This window comes from Uloborus diversus, chromosome 8, assembly GCF_026930045.1.
Source record: "Uloborus diversus isolate 005 chromosome 8, Udiv.v.3.1, whole genome shotgun sequence".
NCBI lineage: Eukaryota > Metazoa > Arthropoda > Arachnida > Araneae > Uloboridae > Uloborus > Uloborus diversus.
In genome coordinates this window covers 145402489-145418977 of record NC_072738.1, presented here as the reverse complement: position 1 = coordinate 145418977, position 16489 = coordinate 145402489, and the positions used below count along the sequence as shown (strand labels likewise).

Sequence of the window (16489 nt, the reverse complement as noted above, 5' to 3'; positions counted from 1 at the left end):
CCATTTGAACTGGTTATCTTCATTTTTTTAATTTTTTCACTTACATCCCTTTGCTTCTCACTGCTTCATATTAGGAAGTTACTGACGACTAGCGGAGAACGTGCCTGTTTGCAAGATATGTTAGCCTGTTTGCAAGATATGTTACTGGCAGAAATTGGACACATTAGCTGCCCATTATTTTCCAAGAACGTTTCTGAATTGGTCTTACAGTGTAAAAAAGCCGAATTTTAAATATATTTCCCTTATTATCCTGCTGAATAAAAAGGTTGGTTAATTCATCAATCCGGTTTACAATATTGATTAGTGAATATCTTTTATTTCAAGTATAAAATGCAGTTTCTAAAATGGGCCGGCGTTATAAATCTGTATTAAAAAATGCAATGACCTGAAAAAGTTTTTAAAATTCGTGTTTTTAACCCTTCGTTTTGAAGTCACCATCTTCTTCTTCTTTTTTTTTTTTTTTTTCAGCCGACTGACTCTCAGTACTGTCCGTTCTCGAAAGCAAAGACCACCACTCAGGACAGATTCCATTACAAAAAGGGGCGATAGGTTGAGGATGGGCGCTTTCCGCTCGCACTTGCTATCTCTGTCTTTTACGACCCTACTTTAAAAAAACTGCTCAACACGTGATTTTGCACCTTTTACTTTCTGATTTCCATCCCTATTTTCATTATCTTTACTAACAATAAAGCTGAAAGTCTCTCTGTCCGGATCTCTGTGACGAGCATAGCGCCTAGACCGTTCTGCCGATTTTCATGAAATTTGGCACAAAGTTATTTTGTAGCATGGGGGTGTGCCCCTCGAAGCGATTTTTCAAAAATCCGGTTTTGTTCTTTTTTTATTCCAATTTTAAGAAAATTTCTCCGAGCAAATTATCACAACGTGGAATAGTAAATTACGAAATCGTCATAACGTGGAACCGTAACATGGACGAGCCATTTAACATAGCGAAATGGCGAGAAATTCATCATCTATATTACTTGTTAATATACAGCCGAACCAAATGACCTTTTCATTTTCTACTACGGGCAAAGCCGTGCGGGTACCACTCGTGATTAAATAAGAGCAAACTTGACGCATGCACAAATTGGCGTTAGGTCTCAGCTAGGGAAAACAGACAGTAGCTTCCTCAGTTGGCTGTATTTTTTATTATTATTATTTTTTTTTTTTTTTTTTTTTTTAATGGTGGCTTCAAAAGAAGCCACAGGGCCTTAAAAGTTTAAAAGTCAATGTATAATGCAATCATATTGATATCATCACTATTGACAGTCTTGTCAACTGTGCAATCTGTTAGGTTTTGGAGGAAGACCCAATAACACAGCAACTTCGTCGTATTCGGTGGCTCGTCTGAACCAATCAGTCATGTCGTAGTTTTGTAGATAGCCACCGTACTTTGTTGGAATAACAGCTCTTGGAAAGAACTGGAACAATTCTTCAGGGCTGGGATGAAAATGTGCCTTGAGAAAAGAAACAAGAATTATTTATTCATTATCGAAAATAATTTAAGTACACTTATTCAAAATCAAAGTCTAAACCAGCCATTGAAACGAAGGACCCTATATACAGGGTGAATCTGAACTCTTGGGCAAAACTTTAAATGGTATTAGAGTGGACGATAAGAAGCAAGAATCACATGCAGAACAAATGGTCGCAAACGAAATGCTGACGCGTTACATGCAAACAAAGTATGAAGCCAATGAATGCAAAACAAGTCCCTAATTTATTACGAAGATGATTTTCGGTAACAATTAAGGTTTTAAGTAAAGTTTAGAGCCTTTGTTGAAAGATACGGCTTGTATTAGCTCTAATACACGTGTCGCAACTCGCAACAAAGAAGCTGCGATCGATCGAAGTTGGTCAAAATGGCTCGTTATTGCGACAGTGAGTTCTTTGTCATTGTGACGCATCAAGTTCGTGGCCAGGATATTTTTTCGGGGAGGGACATGGTCGGAGGCAAAAATGGTTCCAGACATGTAATGGGAAAATTAGCGTTTAAAAATTATGTTTATTATGTTGTTTGCAAAAATTAAATTGAAATGTAATTAAAAAAATAGTTTATAATAATTATTTGATTAACTGCTTGAAAATTTTCGTAATATATTTAGACTCGACAAAATTGAAAAGCAACTACAATTGCCACCTTGAAAAAAACTCCCTTAAAGGCAGATCTACAAAATTCCGCATTTAATCAAAAGTATGATTAGATTAAAAATGGTAGTTTTGATCATGTAAATCTGTTGAGTATTGTTGAAGTATATATAACAAAGAATGTTTTTAAAATATTGTTTTGTAATAAAAGTCATTAACATTCTGGGAAAGAACCAAGGTGTAAAAAAATTAAGACATTTTGACTTTTTTCTTTTTTAAAAATATGTATGTAGGTGTGGAGGGGTGAGAAGGAAAAAGGTTCTGACTGGAAAGAAAATTGGTATAACAAGGTCAAGTGAATAGGGAAGAATTTTGATCAGATAGTCTTCATTTCTTTATTTTTTAGAGAAAGGTTAAAATTTCGGGGGAGGATTTATCCCGATGGTCCCCACCCTGTCTACGGCCCTGCGACGCATGTATTACAGGTGCAGGCCGTATCTTTCAACAACGGCTCTAAACTTTTCTTAAAAGCTAAATTGTTACGCAAAATCATCTTTTTGTAATAAATTTGGGGCTTGTTTTGCATCTATTATTTTAGTGCTTTGTGTTCATGTAACGCGTCAGCATTGCGTTTGCGAGCATTTGTATTACATGATTCTTGCTTCTTATCATCCCCCCTTAAAGTTTTCCTCAAGAGTTCAGATCCACCCTGAACAAGAGTCGACGCATCCGTTAAGATCCATTTTGGATCGGAGAGTATGTTTGAGTGTTGCTTTTTCTGGCGAGTTATCAAGTTTGGGGATTTTTCACTGCGAGCAATTATTAGCGGCATGTGAATTGCTTATTAATAAAAATATTATTTTTGGAAAATTTGGCAAAGCCCGAAACTTTGCTCTGGAAACCCCTAGCTTCGCGACAATGAAATATCCGATCCAAAATGGCTAAACTTAAGCAGATGCGTTGGTCTATTTATATAGCGACTCTACTTGAAATCAGTTGTTTGTAAAATGCTAACCTTCACCCACAGAGAGTGCCTGAGATTAGAACTTCCGTAACAAATTAATAGCCAAAATATTGTAATATAGTTGTGCCACGGAGAAATGGTGGATTAACTGGAAACGCAGACAGAACCTTTCGTTTTGTAATAGGTAGGATTAGCAAGAACGCGCAAGCAGTTATGTTTTCACTGCTCTCGCACTCTGGCTGAGCCTACCTATTTCAAAATGATAGGTTCTGTCCGCGCTTCCAGTTTGTTCGCCATCTCTGCGTGACACAAAACTCGTCGCCCAATACACATTGAGAAGGCATGTGCTCTGCAGTGCTATGGCATAATTGCCATTTTCACTTATCGACGCTCTTTCGAACAAAAACATTTGTTCGAATCGGACTATTCACTCAAAAGTTATTAAGGGGGCGGGGGGACAGAGCGACAAACCGACAGACAGACCGACAGACATTTTACTCATCTCATTACCCTCCTTTCCAATTTTTAATTTTTCGATATTTATTAATTACTTTTTTTATTTTAGACTTTTTTTTGTTTTTCGCGAAATTTTCAAGATGCATTAAGCCTTCTTTCATGCTTTTTTTTCTTTCTCTTACTTTTACTGGGAAAGTAGGCTAAAAAGAAATGGAATAAACAGCTGAGGAAAACAAATACAAAATTACTTTTACTATTATTTCCATTGTTAAGAGCTGTCGGCGGTTCTACGTTCAGCATTCTATTCTGTTGCTGTGTAACTATTCGAATTCGCGTAAATTTTTATAGCATTTCAGAGTGAAAAATTAAAATACAGACTCTTTATACTTACCAGGAAACCACACGGTGGTGTGATAATGAAAACGAAAAAAAAAGTTAAATAAGTAGCAATTGAAAGAGCATTATAACCATTGAGAAGGAATAAACGATGGAGAGAGTGAAGCCATCAATTTCTAAAGCAAGGATCCCTTTGAAAGTAAAGAATTGGTAGAAATTAGGTTTCTTCCATTCGTTTCTCGTAAAACGCGTTTCCTATTCGTTGAAATTGAACCATGTGACTTAAGATCTTTGCTTCAGCGTATTCTAAGCCTATGATTAGACTTGCACCCTCGGTTACTAATTCCTACTCTAAACGTGTTTTGGGGCGCATAAATAATTGCCCTCTTGTCTCCGTTATCGAAATATAAAGTCGAAAATCTTAAAATAAGTTACCTTATTTTTCAATAAACATTGCATTAATAACGCTTTATTTTTCTTATTTACACTCCACCAACTAATAAACTACAGTACAGTTTGCGCAATAGTTCCTGTAGGTCAGCAGAACGTACGCTGTGGGTATGAAATTACTGTTTTTCAAATGTATTATACGTACTCTATTTTTTATCTTTTCAGGCAGGAAAGGTTTCATCATCGACCAACCCGTCTTGAAAGTCACTGAATTGTTGAGTACATGAATGGATTTAAATCGGCCAGATGACGTTTCCTGGAAGGAAAATAATTATGAAAGTGAAGATCATCCTCTGGTCACCACATCATCAAGTTTTAATTTCGAGAAGAATCCTGAATAGTTCACCTGCCACTTTCCAACACTGTTTTGTACTCGAAATTAACTTTTCTAAAAATTGCTATGAAATAATGAGATCGTAGCAGTTGTGTGAATTTTGCTAACTTAGATAGGAAAAATTAACCAAAGCGTAGGTTCTAATTTATAAATTTTAATACTTACACTGTTATAATATGGAAAACACAGTTGTTGTTTGACATTACGCTGTCAGTAACATACTCGTTTCTAGAAAGAATCGATACTGTTTGCACTATTTGTCAAGATCAGTATACAGTAAACTCTCGAATATCCATTGAATATGAATAGGGTGCCACAGTAACCGCGGATAAGCGAAAACCGCGGGTAACCCGAATAATAGGTAAAAACCGATCTTAATGTACACAATAGCTTAAAAAAATTAATGACATTCACACATACATTTATATTGTAACTAAAAACATTGCTATATTGCATCTACTAACATTAAATACAAAAAATGCATGTTAAAAAATGCATAAAAGTGAACAATAACAAAAGCATAAGCTAAAAAAAAATAGAAAAAACCTGCGGATAGTCGGAAACGTGGATAATGCGACCGCCGATAATAGGGAGTTCACTGAAGTTTAATAAAAAAAACGTTTAATTCTGCAATATTTCGTGATACTATGGTTCCCAACGTTCAGAGTACACTGTAAAAGCGATTCAGAAACGTTCCTGGAAAATAATGGGCAGCTGATGTGCCCAATTTCTGCCAGTAACATATCTTGCAAAATACAGGAATGTTTTCCTCTAAAATCCAGTAACCTTTCTGAAATTATCCTGGAAGCTTCCTGAAAAACTCAAAAATCTTCCCGTTTAAAGCCAGTTGTGTCTCTGGCAGGTATAATATAATAGCACCTTTCTGATTTATCAAGAAAGTTCCAAAATTAGTATTGGAAACATGGCCAAAGCTGAGACAGAAGTGTAAGAGAGGGGCCGGAGGGGCTCGGGTTCGATCCCCGCTGGTCGAAGACCCACCGTCGTCATTAAAGGGGACTGGGCGACGTTAAATATGCTCGTGGTCTCAATGTCCTCCAAGTGAAACGATACCTCTGGGGGTGCTAGTACCAGGTAGCTATTAGCTCTTGGACTAGTTCTAAATTCTCATTAACTGTCCGATCCGGTGATGGTGCTGCCATCTATCGGTATATAAAATAATGGAGGCAAGGCACATAGTATGCAGATCCCTCGACATAATACAGTTGTAGTCAGATGTGACTCTTGAATAGAAATAGAAATAGAAAGTGTAAGAGAGAATCAAGAGTAACTCTCCTGCAAAGCTACGCAGTCATTGGACTTATTTGCTCCCTTTGGGAGTTAAATCAGTCTGGACGGGCCATAATTGAACAGAAGCCGATGCACTTTATAAATACATTCAGTTAATCTTTAAACTGGGAGCTAAAAATGTTTTTTATAACGATGAAAAGTCTGCATTCGTAACTAGTAGCAATTCAGAAAACTTTTTGATAAAGATCCTTGATTTTTCCATGAAGCGGATAAAAACTGTTGAAACCCCGAAACGTTACACGGAAATAATCAGTAGCGTTTCAGAATTGTTTTACAGTGTAATTCCGCTATATAAGGGGAGCTGACTTATCCGACATTTTGGTTCCAAATCTGTCGAGGGACAAAATTATTGTACAAATGCCTCGTTGCAGAAAACTGGTGCGCTTTTGATGGGTTGCCTGATTGAAGTTTGATTATTTTATTCTGTGAATGAAGAAGATTCAATTAATACAAATTTAAAACAAACAAGGTGTGAAAAATTTACCTTAAGTGACATTTTACTGAACTTATCATCAACTGTTTCACGACATAGCAACCAGCGAATATTAAATCGTATTTATAAATACTAAAAACAAGGTTGGATCCAAAGCCGTCTTGGAACCAAAATGTCTGATAGGTCGGCCTGTCCCTTTTAAGGAGTTCTAGTTCAGAGGAAAGGTGCGAAAATTCAAGCCCATATTGGGAGGAAAGCAGTTGGCACGACACCGTATTATAGACGCAGAGAGAGGTATTTGGGCCAAAAAGCAGGTCACAATAGGTCGGAATTTGTTAACTTTACTAATTAGCGACTTGAATCTCAATCTTAAAACAAGTGAATAAACATGAAATTATATGGAAGTAATTCTTTTCCATAGAAACTGACCATGAAAATTTACCAGCAGTCGGAAGTATTGTATTCGCGAAAAAATTTTCACTCAAAAATCGGCCTTAATTTCCATTTTTCTCACCCCCGAATGAATGTTGAGTTCTTTTTTTCGACCCGACCACACGTGGATATATGCCGAGGAACCTACAGACACCAGAAATATCCATTTTGACGACCCCCGAGTTAATTTCAACGAATTTTCTCGTGACGTCTGTATGTACGTATGTACGTGCGTATGTGCGTATGTGTGTATGTATCTCGCATAACTCAAAAACGGTATGTCCTAGAAAGTTGAAATTTGGTACGTAGACTCCTAGTGGAGCCTAGTTGTGCACCTTCTCTTTTGTAAACTCAAGTGGTGTTATAATTTGTCGGACACTTGGCGATATATCGCCAGTCTTTTGGTCACCAAGTTTTGTCGCCAACTTAGCGACAAATTTGGCGATTTTTTTTTTTTTTTCAAATTTAAAATTTGGTCTCAATTTGGCCACTGTTGCTGATAGTTAGAGAGCAAACAATTGAATCACATTAAAATTGTCAATAATGGGAAAATGACATTAAATTGGAGTAAAAAGGAAATCATGTGATGCACACATTAGCTCGTTTGCATTATGCTTGGAACAGCAGTAAATTTTCAGACAGACAAACTTTCAAAATTAGTTACAATGTTGCTCAACAGATGGCGATGCAGGTATTTTAAAAGGTATAAAAGAAAACACAGTCTTCAAGATCGCGAAAGTGACTGGTATATTTGAAAAGTCAATAAAACCTAAACGGGCAGTGATAGAAGTACACTGTTTGATTACAATATGCCTGGAAAAACATTAAATTTTCAGACAGACACAGCTGCAGCCTCCTCTAAATACCTACGGCGCCATCTGTTGAAGAACATTGTAACTAATTTTGAAAGTTTGTTTATCTGAAAATTTACTGTTGTCCCAAGTATAATGCGACAAACGGTATATTTCTATCGCTGCCAGGTTAGTTTTTATTGATTTTAAAAATGTATCAGTCATTTTTGGAATACCCTGTATGATTCAGTTTTCTTTGTTTACGACATTCAAGGTTTTCAAACAAACCTTCATATTGTTTTATTTTTCGTGTTAAAAGTGATATTAAAAGAAAAAGTTATTATGGACAAGAGTTTGTTTTGAGCAAGGTTTGTACGCAGTTATTCATCATTTCGTAGTTCGTTTACACTTTTCATATTTATGTTAATACCGTTCTTCAAGCCTCACGAAGGAAACATCACTTTTTTCGAACTTTTCTATGTAAGTAAATGTTTTTAAACACTTTATATTCATTTGTTCTACTTCCACCCTCTATAACGCTTGAAAATGCTTATTTTGATGATCCACAGCAAAAGTTTGCATGAAAAAGTTATAAGGTTGTAAATGCAGCAGAATATTAGTTTCATAATTCTTCATGTTTTTCAGTTACGTTTTGGTTATATGGATTCAGTCGTTTATGATTCGAAAACAACTTCACGATTCTATAAAAGAGAGCATTGGAAAGACTCTTTGGTACTAAGTTCAAAGACATAGAAATCAAACTAGTTGATATTTTTCAATTTCGATATTTTCTCAGAATTTTCAGCTAGTTTGACTTTTATATACCTGAATTTAACACCAAAGAGCCTTTTTGTACTGTCTTTTATAATATTCTGTAGTTGCTTTCGAGTCATATACCTGGAACTATAAAACCTTAAAATAACCGAAAAAAGAAAATTGTGAAGATAATAATCTGCTCTATTTGCGGCTTTATTATTCTTTTCGTGAAAACTCGCTCAAACTTCCGTTGCTGATCATCAAAACAGACATTCTGAAGTGTCCTAGGGTATGACTTGAAAGTTGTCTACTATATAGTTTTTAAAAACACTCATTTACATATTTTTAAAAAATGCGAAAAAATGAATAATTTTTGCTAGGTTTGAAAAACGGCATCAAGACTAATAATAACAGTTTAAAAAATAAAATTGGCGAATGAGAGAGTACAAACCTTTCTCATGGTTTCTCTTACCCTCAAAAAGGTGCTTTTAATTTGTATTCTCTAGCTAAAAGATGTTCTTGGATGGAACAAGACTTATATTATATTAAAGATCTTCTTACAGGGTGTCCTGCAAAGGACTCCCTGGTTTCAAAATTAAATATCTCGAAAACAAAGGACGATATTAGAATAAAATAAACGGTATGTTTACTGTGAAACCCATAAAAATCATATACAGGAATACGGAAATTAGTTTAAAAAAACTGCCAACAGGTGGCGCTGTACAATATAATTGCAATAGAAGTCTCCATAAATAGTGCTGTGAAGAGGTTTGTTGTTTCAGCAGCAGTTTAGTCTCTCAGATATGCTTACATGTACGCTAGAAATTATCCTCCAAACTCTTCGCAGCATTATTCATGGAGACTTTTATTGCAATTACAGCGTGCAGCGCCACCTGTTGGAACTTTTTAAAACTAATGTACAAGTTCCTGTATATGATTTTTATGGGTTTCACAGTAAACATACCGTTTATTCTATTTTAATATCGTCCTTTGTTTTCGAGATATTTAATTTTGAAACCAGGGAGTCCTTTGCTGGACACCCTGTACTAATACTAACCTGAGTCCCATGATACAGTTGGTACAGATTTGAAAAAGTGCAGTACTTTAAATGTTTCAACGGATTGCTTCGGACGTCCACGATGACTTTGAATCCGGTGATTTGAGTCAGCGGTTCTCGAATGGCTTGGGAGAGTAAGATCATTCCGCCTCTTTTAAAGTCTTTCAAAGCGAAACTTTCTGGATCCCAATTGTCTGAAACAAATTAACAAAATTCTAATGAGTAATAGAAGGGTGCAAAAGAACCAAAGTTTTAATTGGCTTCTTTCTCGCCCCATAATGATGCAGTTAAAAAGAACGTGTTTTGATCAGTTTGCGCCCTTGGCTGATGGTTGGACCGTTGCGACCGCCAAAGAATGGTAGTCTGTTTTCACTCCTTTCAGCAGAAAAATTAACCAATCGTGCGTTAACACTGAAAAAACGATTCAAAAACGTTTCTGAGAAATAATGGGTAGCAGATGTGCCCAATTTCTACCTGTGTCATGTCTTGCAAAAAAAATGAATATTTCCCGTTAAAAGTCAGTAACCTTCCTAAAGTCATCCTCAAATCTTTCTAAATACAGTCAAATCCCGTCTTAAGCGAATGATGCGTTCCAAGATCCATCGCGCAAGTCGAAATTTCGCGTTGTGGAAAATGGTACGTGTAAAAACTTTTATAAACATACCCAATTATTTTACCAAATTGTAAACACCACCTCAACCTGTTAACAAGAAGTTTCGTCTAGAACTAGACGAGCCTACTTTCCCGTATACCCATACTACTTTCTAGTACCTGATCAATATTCTCAAAAATAGCTAAAATCGTAAATTTTTTCAAACATATTTTTTTAAATATTTTAAGCTGATTTCTAGGAATAAAATATTCCTTACTTTTCTTCAAAAAAACGAACAAATAAAATAGCAGCACCTTTTAAACAAAGCAGCTAATACACTTCTTTCCATTAAAAAAATTTTTTTAACAGCTTTCGAAACGAAAAAATAATAATAAGTTCATTAAAATAAATACATCATATAAAAAAAAATCGTTTCTTTTTCCCCTGTTGCCGAAAATAATTTTTTTAACGAATTAATGCACTTACCAAAATTAAAAAAAAACAATAAAATGTCAACTTAAAGAAATAATTTTCATTGTCAAAAAAAAAAAAAAATCGTCTGCGCATATTTTTTGAGTTTATTCACCGAAAACTAAATACCTAAATTAAAACTTTAGCGTGAAAATAAAAACAAATCATATCAACAATAATTATTTCACAGTTAAAACCACAGCAGCGGAGTCGGAGTCGGAGTCAATCTCATTTTGGGATAAAAGAGTCGGAGTCAAATATCCAAGAATCGGAGTCAGTCATTTGTCCTCCGTGTATAAATGTTTGCCAAAGCTACGAAGTCAGAGTCGAAGTCGGGGAGTCGGAGTCCGATTAATTGTCGGGAACAGGAGTCAGAGTCAGTGTCAGGTCCCCCTAAATTCTCGGAGTCGGAGTCGGGAGTTGGTCGTCAAGAGCTATTTCCAACAAAGTTTGTTTGAAGTAAATCCGCCTTCAAGTACGGAATCTACATTGACTTTCAGTTTCCCCGTAGGCGCTAATGTTAAGGGATTTAAACTGTTCAAAATTGGACGGAAAATTGTTCAAATCAAAAAGATATCTTATATACAAGTTTTTTATCAAAAGCTTTTTCCTACAAAGTTTGTTTGAAGCAAATTCGCCTCACAGTTCGGAATTGCTTTGAATTTCCCCGTAGGCGCTAATGTTAAGTTTTTTTGAACTGTTCAAAATTGAACAAAAAATAGTTCAAATCAAAAAGTGAAATATGGGAATGAGGTGTCCTCGCCGAGATCTTTCGAACAAAAAAAAGTTTGTTCGAATCGGACTATTCATTCAAAAGTTATTAGGGGGGGATAGACAGACAGACCGACAGACAGACCGACAGACAGACAGACCGACAGACAGACAGACCGACAGACATTTTTCCCCATCTCAATACCCTACTTTCCAATTTTTAATTTTTCAATATTCATTTAATTATTTTATTTATTTTTGACTTTTTTTTGTTTTTCACGATATTTTTAAGATGCATTAAGCCTTCTTTCATGCTTTTTTCTTCTTTTTCTGACTTTTACTGGGAAAGTAGGCTAAAAACCATTTCTTAACAATACACTACTGTTTCTTACATAAAAAAAACTGAATTTTTATTTGTATTGAAAAAAAAAAGTTTTTTTCAACATGAAATACTGTTACGAAGCACAAAATCAATGATCAGTGAGAAAAAAGACACAAAATAAACCAGTACGGTACGTACAGAATGTAGTAAGAAAACAAATGCACTTTTGTTGTACTGTACAGTAGATCCAGTAATGATATTTTTAACTAAAAAAAGTTTTTACTTTTTCATAATTATTTTCCTTCTTTGGATAACTGTAGGACCTATAGGCACTTTAGGATATTTTTCTCCAGCTATGTGCTAATGTATGGAGAGAGACTGTTAAAAATAAAGAAATTGTAGATCAAAGTCACCCTGAGCAACAGTAGTTCATCAGTGTTTTTTAACCAGCTTCAATAGGGTGGTTCAAAAAAACTTTTTTTCAGTTCCAGTCCATTGTTTTTTTTTTTTTTTTGACTTACTAATAATATTATGCTATAAAAGTTTTAGCTTCTTACTTATATATTAAATCAGGGTGCTCAATGACCCCTCAATTTAACATTAGCCGTAGCATAGAAAATGCCACAAATTTAGAAACATTTAATTTCCCCAGCTGGGTGGTTTTTTTTTTTGGAAATAATTATTTTATTGTGATGCATATGCATATTAATCCAGTATATTATAATATGTGGCATTGCTTTTTCAGTTCAATGTATTTTTAACCCCCCCCCCCTCCCCATACTTACGAAGTTTGGTGGAAGGGGTTTGAGCACCCTCTTTCAGTTGAAATAGGAAGCTAAAATTCTTCCAGTATATTACAATCCACAAGTCTAAAAATATTCAGGGGTGCCCTGTTATCTAGGATGAACTTTTTTTTTGAGCAATCACGGTTGCTTATTGCTTTCATTTGACTGTTTTGATGTGCTATCATTTTAATTTCCCACTAGCACCCTCTGCAGCATCACCGTCGACCGGCTCCTCACGATGCTGCTCCTATAGCGAAAGCCGTCTCCAGGTTGCATCCATGTCCTACACACACGCTCATACACACACACACACAAACACATACACACACATACACCTACACACATACACAAACACATACACACTAGGGTGCGTCCCATAATGCACTTTTTGAAAAATTTTTGAATTTCTTATGGGACACCCCTTTAATTGCTTCCTTTTGATGAAAAAACTCCCACTTAAAAGTTTTATAGAATTTGAACAAAATTTAGAGGTTGCTACCAACGATTACAATTACGTTTACTGTGAAAAAATAGAGTAAAAATATATTCCCAATTTTCTATTGCAATGTTTGACATTAACATGAATTTGGGTTGGTTAAGGTAGAAACATAACCCAAATACTTATTTCCCATGCATACAAAAAAATAATAAGCATTTCATAGTTCTATGCTGTGTAATAATGTCACACAAATATCATGCAAAAGATCCACTACGCCATTCATATCATTGGTTTACAATTTCAGTCTTTTACCATTCACCAATATTGTAGTTTTTTCCCCTTTGTTTCTAGTAATGTGAAATATACAAGCCTTTTTCTGATTGCTACTCATCATCCAAACTATTTGATAATATCTCTTCAAAAAAACTTGATGAAAAGACCTTTATGGTGAAAAATCTGAATGTTAGTAATGAAATCCTCTTTTTTCTTTTTTTTTTCCTTTTGGTTTTAGTTCTACAACATCTGCTGTTCAGTGTTTCATTGTAGGAGTTGTTCTTTTAGGTTTCTGTAAGAAAGAGACCAATTTGGAGTTGATGTGTGTGTGTCTCTTTAGAAATGACACGTAGATGTTAAATAAAATTACTTGAAGCGACAGTTTCCTTCTTGTAAGTGAAAATGCTTTTCAACAAAAAAAGTTCAAATCTAGACAAACTTTATTGCAAATTCTTATTCTTCAGAATCAGTCAAAGTACATTCCGTTACAACAGAGAATAAAAAAAAATTCAGATTCTTCATGATTTTCTTTCTTTTAAAATTTCTTGTTTTCACGCAAGTTCTGTTGCCTTTTAAAATAGAGATTTATTTGTTACCAATTTCGCCTTGTTCTCCTAGTTAGTTTTCTTTCAGTTAGAAATAATTTCTCGCCTGGAAGTGAAATCTTGCGTAAAGTATCATCAGCAAGAGCAAGGTCAAGCAAATAATCTAATGATGGATTCCAATAATTTTGTTTTTGATTATTGAAATAGAACTCTTTTAATTTTCTTTTTGAGTTCTTAACTGACAACTTGTGTTTCTTTGAGTTGCTAACCAACAGTTAGTTAAGAGATCGAGAGTTGATTGTAGCTACAGTTAATTAACATGCTTTAATAAAATGTAAAATAATTTCAAAGTCAGTAACAATCTAACTTATTACTAATTAAAATTAATGACAGAAAGATAACATAAATAAATATTATAATAATCGATACAAAAAAAAAATAGATTTCAAATTTTGCAGCAATGGTAGCAACCTCTAAATTTTATTCAATTTTTATTTTTATGATATGTGAATTTTTTTTTCATTCAAAGGAACAAAATGAGAGGGTGCCTCACGAAAAAATAACATCTTTTCAAAATAAGACGCACCCTAATACACACACACATACACACACGCATACATACAGACACCTACACATACACACACAACTACCCACACACTCATCACACTCATGCCTGCACACAGACACAAACACATATGCCTACACACACATACACATTCCCCACCACATACAAACACTCATACACACAACTACCCACACACTGATACCTCCACACAGACACAAACACACATGCCTACACACACATACACATACCCCCTACACACAAACACACTTACCCCCCCCCCCCCCACACACATGCCTACATACACACACACACTCGTGATTGCGAAAAACATAATTTGAATTCAAGAGTTAAAAATTCAAATTATTTTTTTTAACATGTATTTTTGAACCACCCTAAGCTTCAAGTTTTTACAACTTATCAAATGTGAGAAATTGACGAATATTTCACTTACCTAACTGTATGAGCATGATGGCACAGCCTTCAGGACATCTACATGGCAGAATAGTTACTATTTCTTGACTTACAACATTAACGATCATTTTTAAGTTAGCACTTGAAAACATGTCTCTATATTTTCTTCGAAATATGACAAATCGTTTTAACACAGAAAGAGCTTTGGCTACGTCATGTTTCCTGAAACGAAGATATTGGAGGAGGAATCTGTCGTCGAATTCTTCACCAACGAAAATTTCTTCCTCTAAAAAGAATAGAAATAGTTATTACAGTAAAACCTGTCTACAACGATACGGTTGGGACCTAAAAATAATAATATTATAGACAGGTTGGATCACAAAACAAAATAAGGAGGACAAGTAATATGAACGTCTAACTGTTTTATTGACACTGCATGGACTTAGAGCCGCTATATAGATAGGCCGACGCATCAACTTAAGTTTAGCCATTTTGGATCGGATTTTTCATTGTTGCACTGCTTGGGTTACCACAGCAAAGTTTCGGATTTCGCCAAATTTGCAGAAAATAATACTTTATTTTACAAACAATTCACGTGCCGCTAATAATTGCTTACAGTGAACCATCACCAACGCGATAACTCGCCAGAAAAGACAACCACTCAAACACGCGCTGCGATCCAAAAAGGCTAATCTTAAGCTGATGCGTCGGCTCGTATATATAGGGGCCTTACATGAACTCGATTCCCCGTCAAAGCATTGACAATCGCGCATGCACTACAGGTCGATGCTCATTGGTATACATTATGTTACAACTAGCACGGCTTTGACTGTCGTAGAAAATTAAAAGGTTTTGTCGTTGCTAGGAAGTCGCTTACCTGGAAGCTTCGACCACGTAAACACCGAAGATGACCGTCGCAGATGGGGTCGAAACGTTTGGGGTAACAACACTCAGACCACGGCCCAACAGCCCGGAAGCTCACAACATCAGTTTTCAAAACAGTTCTGAGAACATTTATTTGGTTCATCATACTTTTTCAACACTTTTGATACATTTTTTTTTTATTTTAAATATCGACTCCTGTCCTTTTCTTTAGAACACTTCGCAGCACACTTTTGGGATACTTTCTATAGCACTCATAAAACATTCTTTTAATTATACCAATAGCAGGTCAGCCTTCGACCTGGGGAGGTCATTCTCTTTGATGTCACTCGCGGCACCGACAGCGATCAGTTGCAACAAAATTTCTAGTCGTATCGTATTGAGAAATTCCATTGATTGATAGTAAAAGAAATCTGTTGAAATTTTGTACGAAATACAGCGGTAATTTCACAAGTGTAACCAAATTCGCTCCTAGTTCCTAGTATGATCTCAAATGGGCTCCTATTGTGTATTCAAAACGTATTCCCAAGTTTTAATTCAACAAATATCTTTAACGGTATCCATTCGGAGCAAATTTCTGTGAACTTTCGTTTTAACTAGGATTGTCAGATTTTTGAAATGTTCAACTGGGGACATTGAAATGCCCCTCCCCCCCCCCCAGCTTCTTGAATGTTCAAAACGGTACACATTCCTGGCAGGATTTTAGTGTTTCAGAGGTTAGTTCATTCTTAATGGTATGAATAGATGATTACTAGTTATGAACCTAAACCAGAGGTAATAATAAAGGACACACGCAGATAAATTTAAACGTTTTATTTAGTTACTTTAGTAAGAAGAAACACTTTGAGTGAGGAATAAAAATTTTAACAATATCTATATGGTACTTTTTGTTGGCTAGGACTTTTTTTTAGAAATTCTTTTATATTTTGATCTTGGTACAAAAATCCTCACAAGCTAATCTGCTGTTAAGAAACAAGTCAATGTTGCAAATGACAAAGTAATTATCCTAAAACGTCCTTCAAAGTTAATTATTTTGAAATGTTTTTGGTCATTCTGTAATCAAATTTATCTTTTTTCGGGACGTGAAG

General features: G+C 35.2%; 1 protein-coding gene across 1 annotated transcript; it reads right to left on the bottom strand.

The window, feature by feature from the left end:
* Nucleotides 1–311: 311 nt before the first annotated feature.
* Nucleotides 312–14798, bottom strand: LOC129228059 (alpha-tocopherol transfer protein-like). The gene is made up of 4 exons (XM_054862694.1): nt 14560–14798; nt 9406–9599; nt 4440–4550; nt 312–1457 (listed from the first exon to the last, which is right to left on the bottom strand). The coding sequence occupies exons 1-4, from the start codon at nt 14669–14671 to the stop codon at nt 1275–1277; spliced, it is 600 nt and encodes a 199-aa protein (XP_054718669.1). The 5' UTR covers nt 14672–14798; the 3' UTR covers nt 312–1274.
* Nucleotides 14799–16489: the final 1691 nt, after the last annotated feature.